Source organism: Anolis carolinensis, chromosome 2 (assembly GCF_035594765.1).
Source record: "Anolis carolinensis isolate JA03-04 chromosome 2, rAnoCar3.1.pri, whole genome shotgun sequence".
In the NCBI taxonomy this organism is placed as follows: domain Eukaryota; kingdom Metazoa; phylum Chordata; class Lepidosauria; order Squamata; family Dactyloidae; genus Anolis; species Anolis carolinensis.
The window spans coordinates 311949284-311974859 of record NC_085842.1 but is presented as its reverse complement, the minus strand read 5'-3'; the positions used below and the strand labels follow the sequence as shown (position 1 = coordinate 311974859).

Below are 25576 nucleotides of genomic sequence, written 5' to 3'. Positions count from 1 at the left end.
CTGAATAAATGTAAATAGTTATGAATCTAATTTAATTGTTTGATTGTTTGAGCTTTATGGATAACTATGAAGTGGAAACTTAGAAATTTACTCTGCTTATGTCATAAATTCAGTCTGGATTATATATATATAAAGTCAAGGGGATTAATAAAGAAATCAATTTTGTTCATAGTAGCAATGAGAAATACAATCAAGGATAGCACTCTAGTACTTGCATATGCCCCTCTCCCATTAGGAACAGATTTATCTTATTGGTTCGCAGTACGTTTCCTGAATTTGGCCAAATACTAAAAATTTTGAAATTTTACTGAAAAGGAAATCAATCTCAATCCTGATCTCCAGAATTCAGTAACTCCAGATCCCTTTTAAACACCTTTCCTCCACAGTTCTATCTCTGAAAGACTGTGCTTATTATATGCTGGAGAATTGTCTATGTAAAATATCCTATTCGGACTATTATCTTATTGAAACAGTACCTGAAACTTGGAAAGTGGATCTTATTTTAAAATGTATTTTTTTCATGGATTATGTGGCAAGAATCTTTGACCTGGCTTGTGGACTATTTATCTTATTTACTGGGATGGGTTTGCAAATCACTGTTATACCCACCTGGGTTCCTAAGGCAAGGGATAACAAAATCACAATATAAAACCAAACCAAAATGTATTTTTAAAAGATAGACAAACAGAAAGTGTAAAAAGTGGAAGGCAAAGTAATAGTTGTGAGTCTCCTTGTGGAGAGAAAAAGCAGGGTATAAATAAACATCATTTATACAACTACAAGAAAAAGGAGTGTGTGTTGTGTAATGGTTTGATTACTGGATTAGGGCTATAAGAGGTCAGGATTCCAAACCCAGCTCAGCCAAGAAAACCAATTGGGTGTCAAGTCAATTCATACTCTCTTGTTCCCAGAAGACGACAATGGCAAATCCCCTTTAAGGGGGTTCACCTTAAGGTAATCTTAAGGTAATCTTAAATTGGAAATGACCTGAAGGTAGACACCAGCACTATTAGAAAAAGCCTATCACATGTACCCACAAACTAAGACTGAATCTACATGTCATATAATGCAGTTCAAACTAATTATATGGTCAGTTTAGATTTTACATGGGGCTACTCCAGTGGTTCTCAACCTGGGGTGCCCAGATGTTTTTGGCCTTCAACTCCCAGAAATCCTAACAGCTAATAAACTAGCTGGCATTTCTGTGATACTCTGACCATATAGTGCAGTTTGAACTGCATTACATGGCAGTATAGATCCAGCCCTCATCTCTGCTGAAGATCTCAAAAACTGGCAGATGGGGAAAGGTATTTTTCCTGTATGCTGGCCTCAAACCATAATCTGACTAAGAGACTGAACTACACCTTTCCCACTCCCATGCCCCTCCCGCTCCATGGGGGCACTGCTTACTGGGAACCTAATAAAAGAGTATAGCACTGGGTCAATGTACAAGCTTGCCAAGTTTCACACTTTTAACCCAAAGTGCACATTTTCAGGTTTGGCAACTCAACTAAAACCAGCCACATGGGAAGACATCCATAATAAATGGGTGATGCCTCAATGTTAAAGGTTATTTATAGAATATATATATATATTATACCTGTTCATATTAAAACTGAGTCTTGGCTTTATAAAATGAGGATTCTTTTATTATTATATGGGATCAGGGCTGCATCTCCATTTAAAAAGGTGTCATAAAAAGGAAGTCCAGCAAAGATTATAGAGTAGGTCTAGACATAGTTGCTGAACCATGTGAAATAAAGATTCAGAAAGCTGAAATGAAGCATTTTCCAGTAATAACACACAAGAAAAAAGCACACAATGAATTTAACCACCCAGAAGTTCCAGTTATTCGAAATCTGTCTAACCAGAGGAGCTTAAGGAATAATGGTATCAAAACGTACTAACATTTTTATCCTTTGGCGATCAATAGGTTTGGAAATTTTAAAGACGATTGTGAACTTAAAGGACTTGCTTTTTGTATTCACAATGAGACTGCAAATTTAAAGTCTGTATGAAATTAAGATAATCTACCACTGAGTAGTTCGCTTGGCAAAGTGCCATGTTTTCAAGGTCTCATCAAATTGTCCTTTTCTGCAGCAGAGACTACAGAGAGGTGTTCCTGTGTAGATCAACAGGAATGAGTTTATTGCCAATTACTGTGCCATCTGAAAAGCAACTAGAACTCAGTTCAAAAAGATCCCCAACTGCAACAACTTGGACATGACAAAATTACAATTCAGCTCTACAACTGGCAATCTGAGAATGACATGCATATTAGTTAATGGTTGTTCTCCAAGATCATCTTCAACACTGAGAAACTTTACTTAGTATGACTTTGTAGAGACAGTAACAATGACTAGAGAAAGCTAAAAGTCCTGCATTAAAAGAAAATTAGTGTAAATAGAGAGCTGACATTTGAATATTTGGAATAATTTTTTGGAAAAAAAAAGAACTGGGCCACAATTACTACCAAAACATCATGTTCTAATTAGTAGGAGACAAATGTCATGTAACAAACCCACACGGCTGTGGCTAAATCTTACATTTTATAAGAATGTTTCAGAGATTTCCCAATCCAATTAAAAATGTCAAAAAATGAACACATTCTAGTAATACAGATATTTTTGCCCATGTGTGTATGTCTCTTCAAGTTGTCAGCTGATTTATGGCAACTCCATGAATTTCATAGGGTTTTCCTAGGCATGGTTTTGATAGTTCCTTCCTCCAAAATATAGCCTATAGTGACTGGTATTTCTTGTTGGTCTCTGAGTATTGCTTAGTTTCCAATATCAGACAGTATCTGTTGCCTTTGAGTTATTTAGGCCCATAACTGCTGATACAGTAGAGTCCTTCCAAAATTCTTCTCCAACAATACATAAATCATTTATATTTCTTAACACTAAGAAGATATATGTAGCTAATATATATGAACTTGGATAAATATAGAGAGCACACAAAATCTAATGATAGACTGAAATATATTGCAAGACATATGTTTTATTGAGCTCAGCCAACATCTTTTATTTATACTTGAAGTTGTTTTCATATTTTCGTTGGCATCACCCAGCATCTTGTCTAATATTTATTTTGTTCCTGGAACTAGAACACCAGGCTTCCTGCCTTTGTTATTAATGGAGTTCATTATGCTTTGACATAATCAAAGGAGGTGTCCATCTAAAGTAGGCAAAGCCTAGAAAAAAATTAATGGCTTTATAACTACCATGTTGCCAAAACAGCCATACTTTTAACAGGGCAATCTATAATTTTGGCAAGAAACACAGTCCATTTCTCAAGCAGCCTCATCTCAAAAGAAATCAGCAAGTGAAAGTATTATAAGGGCATCCCTCAGGGTATCTCTTTTTAATATTTCCATCCAACTGTGAACCGGAAGAAAGCCTTTTGCAATGCTTACCATATATATGTATAATTTATTTTTTTTACAAAAATTTGCCCCCCAAAACATGGTTTGACTTATACAGAGATCAATGCTGAATTAGGGACCCAGCAAAACAAGAGATTTTTATAGTCAGTTCTATTAAAAATGGCCACTGTGAAAAGCTCATGAAAGAAAGCCCTTTTTGAAAATTTCTCTGCTCCACCCCAAGCACCCAAAATGGCAAATGCGCCATATTCTTCATGTTTCCCATACTGCTGATGAATGTCAAATAACAATTTGACTGAAAAATAAGGTGGGATAGTAGGGAGGACTGCCCTTCTCTCTCTGATTTAGACATTGGAATGGAAGCTTCTCACTTCTGCCTCTTGTCAATATTGTCACACTAGGTAACAAATAGAAACAGGGTACTTTCTTTTATTTTCTTTCCCCCCATTTTTTTCAGGTTTCATTATTATTCTTTTTTCCTATTATTCTATTCATGTACAAGTACATATGGTAGTTCCTTGATCCTGATTCAGTTTTCCATGTATGTAAAATGGCAATTCCCTGGGTATATACAGAATATCAAGTCACCTGTGGTCAGCCAGGAAACTGAGTAGCTGTAGCTCTATCCAACATGATGCAACCATGCCTACAAAAGCAATGCTATCCCCAAAATCTATACATCTTATGACATTATTACTTTCTTTTACTTGGGATATGCTAAGTTCCTGTTCAAAAGCACTTAAATAACCAACTACTGTGGCTCCTGCTTTTCTTGAGCCATGTTCAGGCTCAAGACACCATCAAAAATGTAGCGAGTCAAGCTGCTTGGCAAGTACAAAAATTAATAATATGTACAGGCACGCTAGGCATTAATACATTTCAGAGAGCAAAAGTAAGTGCTGGCAACAGTTCCAGACCAAACTCATAGTTGCCTGTCACATTTCAAAGGCAGAGGAGGAATTCAAAGCCTAAACGTATGCCAGAAAATATTCCACATGGTTTTGAACCCGTCCAAGTGCAATGCAGAGAAGCTTCCATCTGGGCAATCTGTCCAACCTGTGACCTCCTGCCCTCCCGACTCACAGTGCCTTTCTATTGGAACGCAGTGGGCTTGGATGCTTCCCCCATCTGGACAATGAACATATTCATATCATACCAGGTGCCCATTTCTGAATCCCCAGAAGGTTTGGCCAGGCTTAGACCAGGGTTCAACAGTATTTCCATGCTGGAAACAACAGATATTAGCCTCTAAAACCTTAACTCCATATGCTCCATACGCTAGGACAGAAACTAATTGTCTTTTTGTGAGACTGAGCACAACCTTAGCAGTGCTAAGTAAGCAGTGAGTCTTAGCACAACCCTAATAAATATAAAGGCAGGGCGAAGTGTTGTCATTATATAAATGACAGGTCTCATGCAGAATCCCTTTAATTAGATTTAGTTTTATTAAGAGACCTTCTCCTCAGCAGTGATAATTTATCAATACACAACTTCTGCCCTCATTTTAATAGGTTTCTTATCTTGTTACAATACTTTCCACTAATTGCAGTGACACTTCCCAGAACTGGGAGAGCTAATCAGCTTATAAGATTCACCACAGCTGAACTAGGTCATCACGCTACAACTAATACCATTGGCATATGTTTCTTTTGTTTTATGCCTCTCAGGGCTCACAACATTACTTCTGCATCCCTCACAATCATGTTGTGAGCAGTAAGTCCCAGTGATGAAAAATTTGAGTGCAATGTCTGGAGTTCCGAAAGAACTGTTCCCAATGCTATGCATTCATTTTCAAACTGATAAAGTGGACAGCTGAGCAAAATTGTACACTTTCGAGACCTAATGGTTTGAGCATGGGGTGAAATTGTCAGGACCCAGGCTGCAGAGCACCAATAACCATACGCAGAGGCCAGAATCTATCTAATATCTTTATTAAAGAAATATATAAAGTCAATAAAAACAAGTGTGGGATATAGTTCAGAAGTAGACTTTCAGGAAAGGTCAAATATAGTCAAGAAAAACAATGTCCAATATATGATATTAAAGTCCAAAGTTATAATCCACTTCACCGAAACACACACTATTTGGCAAGCAATAGTGTGGGGAACTGTCCATAGTCTTTGAGGCTTAAGGTAAATCCGAATCAAGGGAAACAAGGCTGGAATCCGAGAAGCAGGGTCCGTGGTTTAAAACGCAAGGCAAGGCAAAACTTGAGACTTGGCAAGGTCCAACTTGAAACAAGGCAATCGTGGAACAAGAACTGAGTCCACAGAAATCCGTGGAACAAGACAGGGCTGGGAACTTGATTCAGGAGCTGGGAACTGGAGTACGTAGTCTACACACGATCTCACTCCTCGAGCTGACGAATTGACTCCGCAAGGAATCCTTTGTGGCTGTGATGACTCATGGGCCTTGTAGTCCTGCTCATGACATTGTAATGCCTGAAGAAGAAGAAAACTTGGGTTTTTTACCTTCCCAGTCAGAACTGGAATCTTCTCAGCCAGATCTTTCCCAGGCAGATCTGGGAACCTTGCACCTGCAAGAAAGTTGTGTCCCAGAAGTATGTCAAATAAACCCTGAGCCTACATCTCCCGTGTTCTCTCGCCATGAGTTTTGTAAACAACAGAGGGGTTTGGAAGCAGCTTCGCGCAGGAGTGCGAGAATAGCAGCTAAGAATGTACCCAATTAAGTCTGTTTTTCGTGAGAATCTTTAAGGAGTCAAACATCTGGTCTCAGAGTTTAGCTTTCGTTTCTGGTTCCCAGAGAACTGCTTCGGCGGGAAAGTTAGACTCTATATAGGTGTTTTACCCGCGTAGTAACTTCGCGGAGTCAATTCGTCAGCCTCCGGAGCGAGTGGTGTCTGGACAGCTCGCTCCGATTCAAGCCTCGTTCCTGCTCAAGCCTTGCCTTGTTTCCAGCCTTCGCTCCTGTTTCCCAGCCTTTGTTTACCTACGGACCTTGCCTTGTTTCCCAGGACTAAACCTTGCCTTGTTTCACGGATTTTACCAAGTTATTCCACGGACCTTGTTCTTGTTCCTCGTTACCTTGTTCCACGTTTCAAGCCTTGTTTCAAGTATCAAGTTATTTCCTAGCCTAGCTCAAGTTCATGGACTAAAGGACCTTGTCATCTCCCCTCACTTTGCCTGGCAAAGTGAGTGTTTCGGTTATTGGATTACAACTTTGGACCTTAATATTTCATATTGGACATTGTTTCTTTGGACTAATTTTGACCTTTCCTGAAAGGTCTGCTTCTGGACTAACTTTTACATTTGCTTTTACTAACTTTATATATTTCCTTAATAAAGATATTAGATAGAATCTGGCCTCTGCGTATGGTTATTGGTGCTCTGTAGCCTGGGTCGTGACAGTTTGACTCCGCCACCCTAAGCACCAATTAACCTCGGCCAGAATGTCTACCGGAGCCGTACCTGGGCCGAGCGGCCAGCCGATTACCTACACCATCGACAAGGATGAGGTGGACCGAATCCGTGATAAGCTCAATGCACAGGATGGGGAAATAAAGGGTTTGAAGGAACGCGGAATCCGTCTTCCGGCCATGGCGTTGCCAACCAAGTTTACTGGAGAAGCTTCTAAGGTTCATGTTTTCCGTCGCCAATGCCAAGCTTATCTAGAGGCCCGTGATGCCGAGTTTCCCCAGGAAGACATCAAGGTGGCGTGGATTTACAGTCTCCTAGACGGGCCAGCGGCTAACTGGGCGACGGCTCTGTTCGACCAAGCCTCCCCACATCTAAGGTCAGCGCAACACTTCTTGGACCACCTTAAGGCGACCTGGGGAATCGAGGACAATTTGGAGGCCGCCGGGCACAAACTCCGCCGCCTCTTCCAAGGAGACAGACCCATGTCTCAGTACATAGCCGAGTTCCGAGTGCTGGCCCACAACACCGGCTGGAACGATGTTGCCCTCAGAGGACAATTTCGGGAGGGTCTCAACATTGAAATGCTGGAGGAAATCTCCAAGGTGGATCCTCCCCAAACGCTGGAAGCACTCATCGATCAATGTTTACGGGCTGAAGTCATGATTGCCAACAGAAAACAGTGGGTACGAGGCCAGAGCGGTAGAGCTGGGGCAAAACCCCCCGCTCCCGCCAGCGTCCAGCCGCGTCCAGTGTGGAGACCCCCACCACCATCCCCATACCCCAGAGGGAGCGAGGAGGTGCCGATGCAGTTGGGCAATGTGCGTCCCAGATTAGATGCCGCCGAGAAGGCCCGCCGCCAACGCCTAAATCTCTGCTGGTATTGCGGGAATGGGGGCCACTTCGCCAGAGAGTGCCCAGCCAAAGGGAAGCCCGCCGCCCGTCTTGCGGCGGCGTCCTCCACGGAGACGAAGGCGTCTGAGGCGGCTGGCACACAGCCGGCGGGGGAAGCCAACGACCGGGCGTAGAGAGGCTCGCCTACCCGGTCAAGAAACCCGTTCAAGAGCCGCCAACCGGGGTCCTGTTCCTTCTAGTGGTCACCTTATGGTCAGCAAAAAAGGGACCCGTCATGATCCACGCCATGATAGACTCAGGAGCTACCAACAATTTCATTGATAGAGAGTATGCCGACTCTCTGGGATTACAATATCATGACTTCAAGAATGCCCGTGTGGTGCAAGCCATCGATGGCCGCCCTCTCAAGACGGGCCCCGTAAGCCAGTGGTCGGAACCCACCAGGATGTGGATAAGGGAACATATGGAAGAGATTTCCTTCTTTGTTACTGAGGTTCCCCATTTCCCTGTGATTTTGGGGATTCCATGGCTGACGCTTCACGACCCAAGCATCTCCTGGTCCAACAGAGAACTGCAGTTTGCTTCAAAGTACTGCCAAAACCATTGCCTCGTAGCCAAGGTCTGCCATGCCACAGACACCGAGCCCATTATCACCTTGCCAAAGAAGTACTCCGAGTATTGGGATGTATTCAATGAAAAAGAAGCCGAAAAGTTACCCCCACATAGACCTTATGACTGTGCCATTGACTTGGTGGAGGGGGCCCCGATCCCGCGAGGGCATCTCTACTCCCTGACTGAACCAGAGCAAGAAGCTCTCAGGGAATTCATAGAGACAAACCTTCGCAAGGGATTCATCAGACCCTCTCAATCCCCAGCCGCCTCCCCAGTGATGTTTGTGAAGAAGAAGTCAGGGGAATTACGCTTGGTGGTGGACTACAGAGCATTGAATAATATCACCAAGCGGAACAGCTATCCCCTGCCCTTAATCTCGGATCTACTAGACCGACTTCGAGGAGCCAAGGTTTACACCAAGCTGGATCTTCGGGGAGCTTACAACTTAGTTCGCATCAGAGAAGGGGACGAGTGGAAGACCGCCTTCCAGACCAAATTCGGATTATTCGAGTCCCGAGTTATGAATTATGGATTATGCGGAGCTCCCGCAACGTTCCAGCATTTTGTCAATGACATTTTCCAGGACTATCTAGATAGGTTCTTGATAATCTACCTGGACGATTTTTTGGTGTTTTCTAGATCACAATCAGAACATGAGAACCACGTCAAAATGGTGTTACAACGATTGCGGGATCATGGACTTTATGCCAAGCTGGAAAAATGCGCTTTTGATCTACAAGAGGTAGATTTCCTTGGATACCGTATCTCGCCTCTAGGGCTCTCCATGGATCCAGCCAAGGTTTCAGCAGTATTGGAATGGCGGGCGCCAACTAACAAGAAGGAGGTGCAACGATTCTTGGGGTTCGCGAACTATTACCGCAAGTTCATTCCAGATTTTGCCCGCTGGTCTGACCCAATCACTAGCTGCATCCGTGGAAAACAGCCCTTCCGCTGGACTGATCAAGCAGAGAAAGGGTTCCAGCAACTAAAGAAATTATTCACATCCCAGCCAATCCTTCAGCATCCAGATCCTGAAACCCTTTTTGTGGTGCAAGCGGACGCCTCTGATGTGGCAATTGGGGCTGTGCTCCTACAACCGGTGGGAGATCACCTTCATCCTTGTGCCTATTATTCTCGTCAACTAACCGCACCAGAGAGGAACTATACCATTTGGGAAAAAGAACTATTAGCCATAAAGGCAGCTTTTGAAACTTGGAGACATTGGCTAGAAGGGGCCAAATTTCCTATTGAAGTCCACACTGATCATCGGAATCTAGAACATCTAAGAACTGCCCGCAAGCTAAATCAAAGGCAGCAACGTTGGGCTTTATTCTTTGAACGTTTCAACTTCCAGATTCATTATGTGACCCCAGCCCAAACCAAGCAAGCAGACGCCCTGTCACGTAAACCGGAATACGCTGCAGGACGCAAGGAGACCTTTGAATCCCAACTACTACAACCCGAGAACTTTGCCACGCTCACAGTGGGGAACACCAAATCCACTCCCATTGATTCAATTCCCTCTACTCCAGGGCCCATCTGTGCTCAAGAAATCAGGGCTAGTCAGCAAGCAGATGCCTGGGCGCAGGACCAACTTCGTCAAGGTCTGCATTTTCCCTTTTCGCTTAAAGATGGACTGCTTTGCTATAGAAATCATGTTTATATCCCACCCGGACCGGGCAGGGAAAAAGCACTTCGTCTGTGTCATGACTGCAAACCAGCAGGGCATTTCGGACTATTTAAAACCATGCATTTGATCCTAAGAGATTTCTGGTGGCCCAAGATCCGCAAGGATGTGGAAAAATATGTTAACACCTGCCCAGTATGCCAGCGCTCCAAGATAAGAAGGGAGAAGCCCTCAGGGCTTCTACACCCCCTTCCTAACCCATCTCGCCCATGGGAAATAATTTCTGCGGATTTTATCACTGACTTACCACCTTCCTGTGGATTCACCACGATCCTAGTGGTGGTGGACCTTTTCACCAAGTTAGCCCATTTCATTCCCTGTGAAGGTCTTCCCACGGCCCAAGAGACTGCAGATTTATTCCTCCAACATGTTTTCAGACTACATGAATTGCCCAAGAGTTTGGTCACAGACCGTGGATCCCAATTCACCTCTCGTTTCTGGAAAGCACTACAAAAACTATTGGGCATAGACTCTCGTTTATCTTCAGCTCATCATCCCCAAACGGATGGGCAAACGGAGCGCACCAATGCCACTTTGGAACAGTACCTTCGCTGTTATGTAAACTACCAACAGGACAATTGGGCTTCTCTGTTACCACTGTCGGAATTTGCCTACAACAATGGAGTCCAGGCTTCTACAAAAGAAACGCCGTTCTTTGCAAACTACGGCTTCCATCCACGTTTCTTTCCCCCTGTCATTGAAACTTCAGAAGTTCCCGCAGCAGAAGATTGGCTGCAGGAACTCACAGCGGTGCAACAACTTTTGCTCCAGCAACTGGAACAAGCCAAGGAGGACTATAAACGTCACGCGGACAAACATCGCCAGCCGGGCCCCGAAATCAAGGTAGGAGATCGGGTTTTTCTGTCCACTCGCTTTTTGCCCTCCCATCGCCCTTGCCGGAAGTTAGATGCCCGTTTCATTGGCCCCTATCCAGTGGTGGCGCAATTAAACCCCGTGACTTTCAAGCTCCAACTTCCGCGTTCAATGCGCATTCACCCAGTGTTTCACCGCTCCCTGCTCCTTCCGGCGGATGGTGTGCGGCCAGATGTAGACCGGCCGGCCCCCGTCCCTATTTTGGTGGATGGGGAGGACGAGTTCGAGGTTCAGGACATTTTGGATTCTCGCTTTCACCGCCGCCGCCTGCAGTATCTCATTGACTGGGTGGGTTTTGGCCCTGAGGAACGCTCTTGGGAAGACGCCTCCACAGTCCATGCTCCTGATCTAACCCGTCGCTTTCATCAGACCTATCCCGCCAAGCCACGACCTCGCGCCTCGGGGAGAGAGTCCCAGTTTGGGAGGGGCCTTGAGGAGGGGGATAGTGTGATGACTCATGGGCCTTGTAGTCCTGCTCATGACATTGTAATGCCTGAAGAAGAAGAAAACTTGGGTTTTTTACCTTCCCAGTCAGAACTGGAATCTTCTCAGCCAGATCTTTCCCAGGCAGATCTGGGAACCTTGCACCTGCAAGAAAGTTGTGTCCCAGAAGTATGTCAAATAAACCCTGAGCCTACATCTCCCGTGTTCTCTCGCCATGAGTTTTGTAAACAACAGAGGGGTTTGGAAGCAGCTTCGCGCAGGAGTGCGAGAATAGCAGCTAAGAATGTACCCAATTAAGTCTGTTTTTCGTGAGAATCTTTAAGGAGTCAAACATCTGGTCTCAGAGTTTAGCTTTCGTTTCTGGTTCCCAGAGAACTGCTTCGGCGGGAAAGTTAGACTCTATATAGGTGTTTTACCCGCGTAGTAACTTCGCGGAGTCAATTCGTCAGCCTCCGGAGCGAGTGGTGTCTGGACAGCTCGCTCCGATTCAAGCCTCGTTCCTGCTCAAGCCTTGCCTTGTTTCCAGCCTTCGCTCCTGTTTCCCAGCCTTTGTTTACCTACGGACCTTGCCTTGTTTCCCAGGACTAAACCTTGCCTTGTTTCACGGATTTTACCAAGTTATTCCACGGACCTTGTTCTTGTTCCTCGTTACCTTGTTCCACGTTTCAAGCCTTGTTTCAAGTATCAAGTTATTTCCTAGCCTAGCTCAAGTTCATGGACTAAAGGACCTTGTCATCTCCCCTCACTTTGCCTGGCAAAGTGAGTGTTTCGGTTATTGGATTACAACTTTGGACCTTAATATTTCATATTGGACATTGTTTCTTTGGACTAATTTTGACCTTTCCTGAAAGGTCTGCTTCTGGACTAACTTTTACATTTGCTTTTACTAACTTTATATATTTCCTTAATAAAGATATTAGATAGAATCTGGCCTCTGCGTATGGTTATTGGTGCTCTGTAGCCTGGGTCGTGACAGTGGCCAACATCTATATAGGATCTTGTTTTCCCGCCAAAGCACACTTTCTCTGGGGAACAAGAACCGAAACCTATACTGTCCAGATGCAGGACTCCTTAAACTTTCCCAAGGGAAACAGACTTAATCATCTAATTGTCTGGCAGCTATCCTGACACTCCTGCGAGTCGCCTCGCGATTGCTTCTATCTTGATTATAATAAAGGCGGCGAGAAAATGGGGGAGATTTCGGCTCAAGGCTTGTTTGGCTGTCTTCTTGTGGGCAAACATCTTGCAGCTGCAAGGGCTCCAAATCTGGCAGAAACGGTGGGAAACCCAAGTTTTCCTCTTCATCTGTCACAACAGTACTAGGAACGGGACTACATGGCCCATGAGACATCACAGAAATCCTCCCACTGAAGTAAGCACAACTAGAAAAATGCTAGATTCTGACTGGACAGTGCCAATAATTGTTTTAGTATATATATGTATGTATGTATGAGTGTGTGTGTGTGCGCATGTGTAAACACATCTACAAAACAGAGCTTGCATAAAATACATTATTCAAGAAATGATCTCAGAAGCAAGCCTCCCACTTTAATCAATGCAGGAAATATTAATGTTTATCTCCTGCAGAAATATTATCTTCCTCAAACTCCAACTTTGTCATCACAACATTGCACTATGCAGGCAAACATAAGCTCTCAAAGGCTCTGTCAGTCTACCAAGACAGTAAGGCTCCAAGTAAGGCTCCAAGCATGGGAGACAGACTGTGTATCTCCCATTTGATCATCCACCAATATACGGAAATGCTCATCACCAAAGAGTTGGCCACCAAGCAATGAATTATGCACAGCGACTATATATATAATGACAGTGTGAAATAGCCATGATCTGTATCAGTGACCAGCAACCTCAATGAAATCAGGTATTTTAAGAGTATTCCAAATATAAGTAGAATTCTTATATGGAATGAGGTCTTTTTCCAATATCTGGATTCACCAAGGGGAATTCTATATGCCAATATTTTCAAGTTGTTTTGGTGGACGCTGGGATTGCCTGGAAACCAAATCAGGGTTTCTTCATTTAGTGTCCCCAAAACCATACAAAATCTTTTCTAAAAGGCAGCAGCTTGCTCACTACTATTAATATTTCTTTGCAGATAAGTCCTGGGTGTGTTCTGGGATATTTTTCTGAGGCCATACAGGCCAAAAGCAAGGGCTTAAGTAGCCTGTCGGTACCTTGCATTGAAACCCACAGGCTGAAATATGACCTGCATATACAACCCTTTCAAATAAAACCAACCACAACAAAGCAAGAATGTGTGCTTTGCAACATATCCAAAAATCCTTTTTTGGTCAATAAATCCAGGCAGAATGGATTCACCAAGGAAGAGAGCTTATTTAACACCAAACTGAATCTGAGCGCAGGAACAGATCATTTGAATTAAACATTTGTAGGGACTATTTCTCAAATTAAAAATGGCTATTTCCCACATTATGTGCTGCACAGGCATGGCACAAAAACACATACTTAGAATTATTTCTAAAGGCATCTAAGAAGCCAAAAAATAATAATTTCCAGTGCTAAACATAAATAAATTTACCATCAGCCACACTACGAAGACTATAGGCCTTTGGGAAAGCTTAACTTTTTTTTTCTTTGGCAGGAACTTAGATCTGCCGAGACAAAAGCAAAAATAGCAGTGGAAAACACTAAACTTCTTAATTGAAACTAAATTCAAGAACATTATTAGCCCTTTTTTTTTTGCTCCAATGAGAAGTATTTCCTTGTTAAACCAACATGAGGTAGTATAAGGTTATAGCTGTGAGATCCAAAGAAGGATTACTGGTTAATAAATACACACACAAAAGGATAACGCACACTGGGATAACAGGAAAGAAGGCCTTTTTGCAGGCCTTACTACCTCAAATGTCATCTTGCTTAATACAACCTAATAATCAGTCCCCTATGACTTCATACTTAGGTGATTTGGTACCATTTATAAGGTTATCTCACACGGTCATGGTACACTTAAGCTTTTTCATTCCCATGGACAGACTCATGGTTGAGAGATTATTAAGCATCTTCACAATGTAAACATACAAATGTTAAAACATGTTAGCAGAAGTCTGAACCTGTTTCCATATAAGCATTCTTAGGAGAGTGAGCTATGCCTATTTTTTCCACTGCTGGATGTCTTGGATGCAGAATCTGTGATTATAATGCATTTGGAAATACTGGATTATAGTGCATACAAGAAGAAGGAAGAGGAGGAGGGAGCTTACAAGCAGAATGGATATTTACAACATAATGGACTGTGTGTCTTGCTATAGAAAGACTTCTGTATCTGTACTGAAACATGATTAGATAAAAGTTGTATTAAAACTTCAGTGTTTTGTTCAGAAAAAAAAACAGGCCTGAGAGAAGTGGATGGAAAATGCATAGCCATATGCAGGAGGCAGAATTAGCACTTTTCACCATTTCACCCAGCAGCTTTGATTTTTGGTTCCAACAGTGTATTTGCTCTTGAAGACATTAACAAGAAAATGTAGAAGAAAGTAGCTGGAAAAGTTGGCGATAAGATAAAGATTATCTTTTTTAAATGACAGGATGCCAAGCATTCTTCAAGTATATTCCATCAAGTTATATTCCAAGTATTTTCCATAACGAAGTGTTCTTTGAAATGTTGCAACACTCCAAAATTGTTGCCCAGAATTATTATTATTATTTTGAGGAATAAACAAATGATGACTACTATTTATTGGCTTGGAAGATACTGATGATCCCAGTTAAAATAGACAGAAAATAATCCCAGTTGGGGAAGGCTCACAAAATCAGTGACTGAATGCTGAGCCAATAACTGGATTCAATAGTCATAATTTGAATGGAATCAGAAATTTGATATGAGCCTCAGATTCAAGCTGACATTTTGCTGTGGCATGAAACGTATTAAAGGGAACTATATCCTTGCTAAAGTAGATGTTACTTTAAGAGTGGATGAAACTGGCAAGGATAAAAGGAAAGACAGAAATGAGAGACACAAAGCATCTCATTCAAAGGAATTGAGCAGAGAGTGGATCAAGACAGCTTCAAAGCATACACAGGACTCACACACATAAGACTCACATGTATCAGAATGAGCATGAATTTTTTTTTAAAAAATGCTGCCACAGGATGCAAATAATCCTCTGTTTCTAACCAGAACATTTAATTTATTCAGGCTTCTTGCAAGAAAGGAGTAATTTATTATACCTTTCAGACATAAATGTTCAATGCGCCACACTTTTTTACAACTATAAGAAGCCAAACATTTGTCCTCCAGTTATTTTGGACTTCAGCTCCCAGAAACCAAATCTAGTTGACCAATGAATGGTTCAATGCGTCTGGGAATTGAAGCCCAAAAAATCTGGAGAACCAAATATTGAAAGTCACCATTCTAAGGAATGCTTGGATCTTTTCAAAAGCAACTATTAAGAGAATTTTGGGGTTAGAGATTTGTAACAAATAGATTAAAACAAATTAACAAACATGTGTGATCTTTCCCCAACTACTATCTACTACCTCCCCTATATTGAACCCAGAGGCACCCCATTCACCCTTCTATCTGGCATGTGGCAACATTGAGGGCCACAGAGACCTGATTAACAAGGTGATAATGCACACTAACATCCTTTGCAAAGTAGAGGGGTTTGAAGGCAGAGGCATATGACTCCCTTGATTAGAATTTAAAAGCCTACTTCCATTGCCTCCTTCAGCAGAAGTAGGAAAGCAGCAGTCTATGTTCACAAAAAAAATCTGCTTTAGAGGGTTGTGAAGGGCCCAGAATGCATTTTCAGCATTACAGAAAGCTGCAGAATGGAAGGGAAGCCAGGTCTGAAGCTAATAGAAAGGAATCCTTATGCAGAAAAATGTGGAAAGGGTTTCTCACAAAGTTTTGAACATCAATAATGGAGGTCAAGCTTCATCTACACAAGTAAGACATTTCATAGGCTCTAATCACGCTGTAGTCTCTACAGCTAGGACACCATGTATCTGTATGTATCTATGACTACAACACTTGTCTTATATAACACACCACTGAATCTATTTAATCCATTACAATAGATTATACAGACTACATGCACTTTTCCCAGTGTGTACGTGACAGCTTCTTTTAATTGTGGGGAAAAGCATTTCCTATTCTGTATTATCCAGTTACCAATTTCTGGCTGGCATAAGAAGCTGACATTAGTAACTAGGAATGGTATCAATGGGGTACACTGTATTGCTCTTCAGACTCCATGAAACCAAATAGAATTTACCTGGGTTGCTATTCACATCAGGTAATTGGAAATTCAGGTATCTTTCCGGCAGAATTTAGAATGAAGCTAGTTTAAATATTTTGTAAAAGGCTTGTATTTACCTGATGATCCTTTGAGCAGCATACTGATGAAGTGAGCGGAACTGTGCTGACATATTGGCTAAAGCTGCCAAACAATTTGTATGAAGGTATTTGTCCTGTAGGGGATGAGGAAGGGATAGGGGGGAAAACACATCAGACTTTCCTTTCTGTAGACAGCAAGGCTTGCAAGAAGGAAATCACTCAATACTCCAACATCCGCCTACCAGAGGCACAAGCCTGGTGTGTCTTCATTGCCTTGCCTCTGGTATGCTTTATTTTTTAGCATTCCATATTTATTTTATTTAACAAGAAAGACTTGTAATATTGCAATTTTCCCTACTTAGCTTCAAAGTTGTAATAATATTCCAAATAAAATGTGACTATTTGGAAATTAAAATACTAACATTCTAGTTGCTAGAAGTATACATAACAGGCATTCATAATTTCACAATGTATTTACAACTTGAGATGTGAGCAAGGGCCAAAATTGGATTCATATTGTGATTTAGCATCAACCTTAAAGAACCTCCTTTGGGAGGATTGGGAAAACGTCCTGCCAAAGTGATAGAAAATTACTGTTAGTGACAGTGGGCTATATTGGGCTAATTGTCTGGATGTCTAAGGTTGCTCCACATGTTAAACAGGATTCTCACTTCATCACAACTATTTCTATCATTACTATTTGTTGGGAACCTGAATGCAACCCAGAATACATCTCTTACCCTTGTTCTTGTCATGTTGTACTGTATTGTTCTTATTACTACCAGTATCAGGAGACTCCCCAAAGAAATTTCCGTTAACACACGTTCTGAGTACCAAGTAATATTTTTCAGTATCTGTAAAGACAAAAAATGAAAAATCATATCTTATTCTTCTTTGCTAGTGAATACTGTTGCTTTCTGGCATCTGACCGGGATTACTGTGATGGCTGTTTTGTAAAAGGAGAACCATAACTTATTATCTAAACCAGCCCCAGGCTTGAATAGTTAAAGGGCCTGATTTAGAGGGACTAAATAAGGGACTGAGGGGTGTGCTCATCACAGGTCAGAACACACTTAATACATCTGTAATGTTAAAGAGGGTTATATTGGGGTTCAAGCAGATGAGACATGAAAGGTCTATGATTGCGTTATGTGCCTTAAAGGCATTTCCAACTTATGGCAACCCAAAGTAAACCTATTACAGGGCAATCTTATCAAGATTTGTTCAGGGGGTGGGCTTCCTTTGCCTTCTTCTGAGGATGAAAGTCTCTTCGTGAATTTCCATGGCAGCAAAGATTCGAACCCTGGTCTCCATTTCCATACTGCAATGCTCAATGACTAAATCTTCCATAATGAAATGGGAAATAACGGTGGTAATCCCCACCAGCAGTTCTGGGAGGATAAGGAGTTGCATTTATTTGTTCATGCTACTTCCCAGAGTGTAGACACAGTGAGGTATTTACCATGACAGGATAGAAAATTGTTTAAATGCACATCTGAATGAGAGTGTCATTTCCTCTCTGGAGAGGCTTGCTGAGTAAAACTGCTTGTATGTCTTTGCAGAATGGGCCAGATTTCAAATCCTTGGCTCTGTGCGGTCCTCAGTAGGGCAGGATGCTGGGAGAGGGGCTATCCTATCCTATGGAGATGGGTAGGTTAGGAAGGAGATGACCACATACAAATAAATCAACTCTCTCACAAGGAGTGGAATACCAATCACATCCCCTAGTATTATGCCCTAATGCTGAGCTGAACGGGAATTTATTCTGATAATAATAGATGCAGAACCACGTAACCAGAATGAAAATTGCAAAAAGCAGGGGAAAACAGTGTCTTATTCAACAGCTACTATTCCCATTATTCGGATTGACTATGGACACAGGTAACTGCGTATGTCAGGTTAATAACAGAAAGAGATGGTATTTGTTTTTGTTTTTAAAATATTTTTTCCAAGGAAGTCAAAACCACATTTTATTTTCAAACAAAACTCCTTTGACCAGACAGGAAAGCTTTTGTGGCTTCCTTGGAGAACCCAGGTAAGAGTCTATATAATCAGTGATTTACAAAACGGTACTTACTAAAATTAATCTTAACTATCAATAAATAAGTGTAGGTGTAGTACCACAAAAGGAAAATACATTCAAGGGCTAACACAGGCAATACATTTATAAGAGCAGGATGTGCACTGAAGGAGAGGACCAAAAGCCCAGCTTGATGCAGACTGTCTTAATTAATTTTGCCGTCTGTCTTTAACCTTCGGACGAAAGCTGCTTCCTTCCAAAGCTGCTAAAATTATCTAACAAAGCAGGTATTGGGCAGTTTCACTCACTCTTAACCCTCTTGAAAGTAGACACAAAAGATGGAGCTAAGATTAGAACAAGACATACAGTTGTACTTGAAATATATGCATTTTTATCTGCTGATGATGTTGTGTTATGTATGTATTTTACTGCATTCTACTGTAATTACCTGGGCTTGGCCCCATGTTAGCCGCCCCGAGTCCCTTCGGGGAGATAGAGGTGGGGTACAAAAATAAAGTTTATTATTATTATTATTATTATTATTATTAATAATAATAATAATAATATTATATACCAACTTTCATTCTTATATTTTTCAAGGAAGATGCTGTATTGCAGAGAATTGAAAACTGGCCTTAATAGAATCTTGTAGAAATGTTGCATCCAAATTAAATTGCATCAGGTCCCACTGGAATCAGTGGGATAATTTAATAATAACTAATTTTTACATGGCTCTCAGTAGCAACTAAATGAAACTAACATTCTGGAACCATCTCAGTACCTTGAAGTCCACAGAGATGTCATTAACTTGTGCAATTAAAGCTCAGACAAAAGTCTATTTCATTCATATGCACTGCCAATATTGATTTAACCAGATTTATAAAGTAAATCAATTACATTGTATGCCTTTATTCAAACTTCGCATTCAAGGAAAAACTTATCCAAGAGATCCAAGAAGGAATAATGTTCCATTATTTGACAAGAATGGTTATAAAAGTCTAAGTTGAAAAGTATAATTGAATCTGCAAAGAACTGTTTAACTGAAACGAACACAGCCATCTCGGTAAACTTGGAAATAAAATACAAAGTTTATCCAAGAGGAATTGTTAGTTATTATTTAAAGATACTTCATCACCGCTCACAACTTACCACTTCATGAATAGATCGATTGAAGCCATCATCTTCAGTAAGGATTAACAAAATGATCAGAGCCATGTAAACATGGTGTGAATTCCTTTCTTCAACATGATAAAGAATCTCAAGAATTGGAAGAACCTTGAAAAATAAAATAAAACATGTTTCTATATAGAATTTAACAATTCAGGTGAAGGTATAGTTTTAGACCATCCTGGATTTACTTAACCCAGTAACTGTGGGAAGAGAACAAACACTAACGAATAAATAAACTTCAACTGACAAACTATTAAACCACATTTTGTTTGTTTTCTTCTGCTGCCAGGAAAAAAGTGTCTGCAGGGTGACTTACCACTCACTTCCTAATAAACAACTAATGCTTAGAAGATCTCCTGGAGTATTTTATATAGCAAGCTATTTTATATGGCGGGTTTATTTGAGAGGTAAAGTATTCAGGATCTAATATTTTACCAATATTTTATTCTAAATTGTTCTAAGATAATTATGTTCCTTCTATTTAAAGCTGATGGCCTACACAGTTTTTTGCCTTTCAAATTATTGCCCAGAGAAGTGTTCTGTCTAGGAAATACTAAGTCCTCCAGCACAATTCCATAATCAACTCCCTCTGCAGAGAAAATATTAATCAAAACCACAAAAGTGAAACCTGCAAATGTGGAGGGCCGCCTGTACCATTCAAACAGTGCTAATATCAAAAAACATTGAAGACCATAGCTTAGGTGCTAAGTGAGCCACTCTGAAGACAGTCTTTTTCAGGTATGATGTCACCACTGAAAAGGCCTCTCTTATTTTCACTTATTTTCCTTAATTTGGTAGAGGTACATGGAGGAAGAAAAGCAGATGACGGTCTGGGGAGCCAGACAAGACAGTGTGAGCACAGCCCACGGGCCACATAAAACCACCAATTCCATTTTGGGGGAGAACATATTCCTTTAGAAATCAGCGTTTCCCCCCTAAAGGTGACTCCCTACACATATGTCTTAGGCTTAGAGAAAAGGGTTAAATTATGTTCTTAGTCTCGGGCTATTTTAGGCTAATGTGAAGTATTTAATTGATCAAGACTTCAGGAACTAACCTCCATTTTATTTCTGCTCATTTAAGAACTTTTCTGAGCTTTAAAACAGGGATCTAAAATTACATCAAAATTGCCTTCCATCTCTTGGCAGTGTGTAGGTGGGCGCATTTTTTAAAGTTGTAAAAATACAGAAAAGTCAGCAAGGGTGGAGGGTTCAGCCTTCCAAGATCCTGCAAGGAGTCCATGCACTGATTACTGCTTACAGTTGAAAGTATTGTCTGGCAGATTGAGATGTTCTTTGTAGTAATCTGGTGTTTAAAGGTTCAGACAAGCACCTTGAATTGGTCCCTGAAGAGCCTGGCAAAAAGTACAGAAGACGAAGTACAGGCAGTCCCCAAGTTACAAACAAGAGAGGTTCTGTAGGTTTGTTCTTTAGCTGAACTTGTATGTAAGTCAGAACGAGTACATTTTTAAGTGTAACTCCAGCCAAAAATATATATTCTATTCCTTTGGATATCACAGGGAAGGGTGAACACCCCTGTGGTATTTATTTTGCTGTCTGTGTTCCTGTTCAGAAGATTCCACCTCACTTTCTGTCCCTGTGAGAATTGGATTTTGGGAAATGTGGTTTGTTGTGGAAACAAGGATTGGTGATAAATTTTCAGTGAGGACACCTTTTCCCCATGATAGTAACTCTTTCAGAACTCTTTCCCTTCCAAGGAACAGATTTATCTCACTTCCTGTTGTCTCACCCCTGTTCTCAACTGTGAGTCATTTGTAAGTCAGATGTTTGTAACTCAGTGACTGCCTGTACTGACATAATATGAGTGAGCCACTGCAATAGCTGTATTCCCCTGGCCCATTCCCAGTTCAGGACAACCCAAAGGGTGATCAAGGTCACTTCTGTTACAAACTCAGGCGTGAAATTGAGTCGAAAGGGGAAATGATAAACTAACGCATATCGGTAATAAAATCGGGGGGGGGGGGGGGGAGAGAAGTCAGCATATAATAGAAAATACTGTGGCACCCAAAACCGAAGTGTCACCAATAAAAATAGAACAGTATGTTAATCTAAAAACTACTAAAACAATTGTTAAGTCATTCCTTAACATGATGAGGGTTACTAACTGCATGGCAGGTTATACTGCACCATGTGACAGAATACTCATATTTAGTTTTGGAAGTTGTTACTAATTGGGAGAAATACAAGCCGATACTCAAAAATTGTCAACATGTGTAGCTGGGAGTGTAACACTTTTGCTTTCTGACAGTTCAAAGTACACAAACTTTGTTTCATGCACAAAATTATTATTTTTAATAGAACTTGTGTTTAAACCCAGGGTCTATCTCCAAGATATCTTGAGATATCTCATTGTGTACATATAAACAAATACAAGTATTCCAAAATGGGGGGGGGGGATTCATAATCCTAAAAATGTCTACTTCTAAGTGTTTTTGATAGCGGATACTTAAACTGTATATACCAATTCAAAATTAAGTGCAACAAAGAACCAAATAATGTCAGCATTTACAGTAACTAGGCAAAGATATAATTACCAATTGATATGTATTTGATTTATTTATTTGGTTTATATCCCACTTTTCTCCCAAATGGAACCCAAAGCACTGTGAAAACAGATTATATATGGTGAACAGGAAAAAAAATCTAAATAATAATATATCATTTCAGTAGTTAGGAAATAATGCAGCAAGTTAGTCAATGATGCTGAAGCAAGGGTGGACTATCAAGAAAGAAAATCATAAAATCAATTATTTTCTTGTGAAGCAAACACAAGTATAATAAACACAAAATATGCCAGCATTAAATGGCAACAATTACACACGAAAGTAGAAAAAGTAGTTTTATTTGGATCTGAAAGATTATACTTTCATCAGTTGTATAAATCTTTCCTGGAAAGTGAGTTGTTGTGCTTAAAATGCCATGTTTTGCTTTGCAAGAAATATTTCACTTGAACAGGACCGGGGGGGGGGGGAGAGAGAGAAACAGTGCAATTGTGACTTTCTTAATCATAAACTAAAGGTCTTGACTGAAAAGCCGTGGCTACTCTGGCATGGGATTTATTGAAGAATGCTTTAAATGAATAACTTTTTCTACTGTCATATAAAGACTGGAACCGACTGCTAATAGGACTAAAGGATATTCTTTCTCCCAGAAACATGTATTGCTCCCCCTTTACTTTTAATTGCATTCAGCCCGAGGAACAAATTCTGGGCAGGGCTCAAATTACCAAGGGGTGGGTGGTCAAAGGGGCCCAGCCTCTTTCCCATTCATAATGGCTCCCTTAGCAATTGCTTTTAGAAGGCCAGAGGGGGCCATGATGGGCTACTATTGGAGAAATGGGGCAAAGCTTCTGGGTTTTATTAGAGCCCACCTACCTCCCCCTCCTACTTCCCTCTTGATAACTAAAGCACTACTTGTATGCATTTTTCTAAGCTCACATAATAATTTTATGAGAACCTTTCATCCTCATAAAGACATTACTATTCTTGTAATATTTCGCTGTTCTGCAAACAGTAATCCGTCATGTTTCCGTCTTGTATCTAAGTATTTATCCATAGCTGGTCTAGTGAGGAGTAGCATGGGGATGTAACACTGTGTTTTAATAGTTATTATTTCTGAAGTGTGTGGAGTGGAAGACTTGTCTTGATTATGCCACAGTGAGACATACATACTCAGTGTGCAATTCGTAGGTGTTTTCCTGCGTAAAAGTGCCAGATGATACTACTACAGTTAGTGGTTTATAAATACAAAGCTTAATGTGCAATAGAGAAGGTGGAAAAAGTACATTCAAAAACATGTAGAAGCATGAGAAAAATGCACACATGTTGGTAAACAGATCATATTGCTGAAATAGATCTCCATCACAATCCTACTAACTGCAAAAATTAATCACCCTTCGCCACAATCCACAAATCCATAATTCCCATTTCCAAAAACCAGTGAATACAGGAAATATATCCTGGCTCAACTATCACCACAGTACCTGTTTCTCACAGTCACAATACCAGAACAAAAGATTTCACAACAAGCAAACCTTTGAGTTGAACAACAATAAAAAAGCAATAGGACGTTCTGTACACTTCTTACCAAGTTTTCCATATCTGTTCGAGCTAACATGTATGTTCGAACATTGCTGTTCTGGTGCAGCAGAGTGTACAAAAGGAGAGTTGCTTGATCAGAATTCTGCTGTTCGCACAAAGTGGTATATAAACTGTTGAAGTTAATCTGGAAAGCATGAGGATTTGGTGATGGAAGAACTGTGCTATCTGGAAAAGGAACAAGAGAAGTAAGCAGTTTTAAAATAATTCAGCACATTTATTTTGTGCTTTTCTTCTTAGTGGGCTTGAGAAAGTAGAACTTTTTACTGGGCCTGATAAAGTTAAGTTTAGTTCAAAGGTCTAGATCAATAGCTTTTACCTAACACATCTACCTTGAGCCCAGGGATATTTTTGAGAACCCATTTTTCTTTTTTAAAAATACACACATGTTTAGTAGTAAAGCTATGGATGAAAAGCAGTAATAACAAATGCCCAACTACCAATAGTTGAGGACCAATAGTTTAGAAGTCAGATTCCTAAACAGTAGGTTATATTGGCTGTTTACTTACTTATGACTAAACTAAGTTATATCTGAATTCTCCAAAACACTCTGTATTCAAGAAATAGTTTCTGAAGCATAGCTGATAGTTTGAATGGGGAGAGAACACTTAAGCATGCTAAGCACCTAAGTTCACATCCCAACTGCAGGTTGTTCTTAGGCACTTTTATTGTCTACTGTGGGAACAGAAGGCTGGACTAGATCAGAGGCTGCTATGAGCAGGAACAGTTCATTTTATTTCTTACGTGCCACTCCTCGTGGCTTAAGGTGGGTTGTAAAAGTTAAAAACACATAATCATTATATAAATACACATATTAAAACACATTTCTACAAAATACATATAGTAAACACACAGAACAAAGATTAAAATATAGGGAACACAAGGCATGAGTTTAAAATTCATGATTAAAACTGGCTGGATGCTGCCGGAAGAGATGGGTTTTCAGATGTGTTTTAAATTCTGACAGCTGATCTAGCTGTCGGACATCTTTCGGCAGGTTGCTCCACAGTCTTGGGGCGGCCAATGAAAAGGTCCTCTGGGTGATGATTGCACATCGAATTCTGGCAGGCTGGAGTAGCCATCCCCCAGAGGAACTAAGTTTTCATGTTCTACATGTAGCAGTGCTGTACAGATTCAGTTCTAACACCTTATGTCAAAAGATCTCAAAGGATAAACATTAAAAAACTGGATAACTTCTGCATCTGCATGTAAATTCGGCCATACATACAATAAAAGTATGTTCTTAAGTATAATATAGAACTACATCTGTTTGTGTCGCTACAAGGTTTGCAGTCAGGAAATGAGAAAGTACACCTACCATTGGTGATCTGCATGCAGATTTCTCTTATTCAGTTCAAAATAATAAAAGTCCTTACTTGGATTCTAGATCAACAGAAATGTTTTAAAGAGATACTAACCTTGTGTGTTCTTGAAGGACATAATAGCTTGCCGGTAAGGGTTTGGTGTGTCTGGTGCATCTGTCAGATTTGCTAGCGCAAGCAGCAGAAGAAGACTTTGATTCGCTAGAGAGGAAGACTCTTCCTGTTGAGAAGTTCGCTTGCTTCCCACACCTCCTAAGGTGAACACTGTCCACAGGCCAGCTAAATGGAAGGAAGAGAGAATCAATGGCAGGTTTCTCAGGTAGCCCTGGATACATCTTTGAACTACATTTTGACCTCTGATTGGTTTGTACCGATTATTTAAAAAATGTCAGAGATTTAG

At 40.8% G+C, this 25576-nt stretch overlaps 1 protein-coding gene across 4 annotated transcripts in view; it reads right to left on the bottom strand.

The window, feature by feature from the left end:
* The window catches only part of dym (dymeclin), a 191032-nt gene that overhangs the window by 86070 nt on the left and 79386 nt on the right, over positions 1-25576 (bottom strand). For all 4 annotated transcript variants that reach the window (XM_008102762.3, XM_008102761.3, XM_062972565.1 and 1 more), the window contains exons 10-14: positions 25273-25455; positions 23844-24022; positions 19717-19842; positions 17288-17401; positions 16587-16681 (exon numbers count right to left, since the gene is read on the bottom strand). In XM_008102762.3, coding sequence (XP_008100969.1) covers positions 16587-16681; positions 17288-17401; positions 19717-19842; positions 23844-24022; positions 25273-25455 — 697 coding nt within the window. The remainder of the gene's footprint in view (positions 1-16586; positions 16682-17287; positions 17402-19716; positions 19843-23843; positions 24023-25272; positions 25456-25576) is intronic.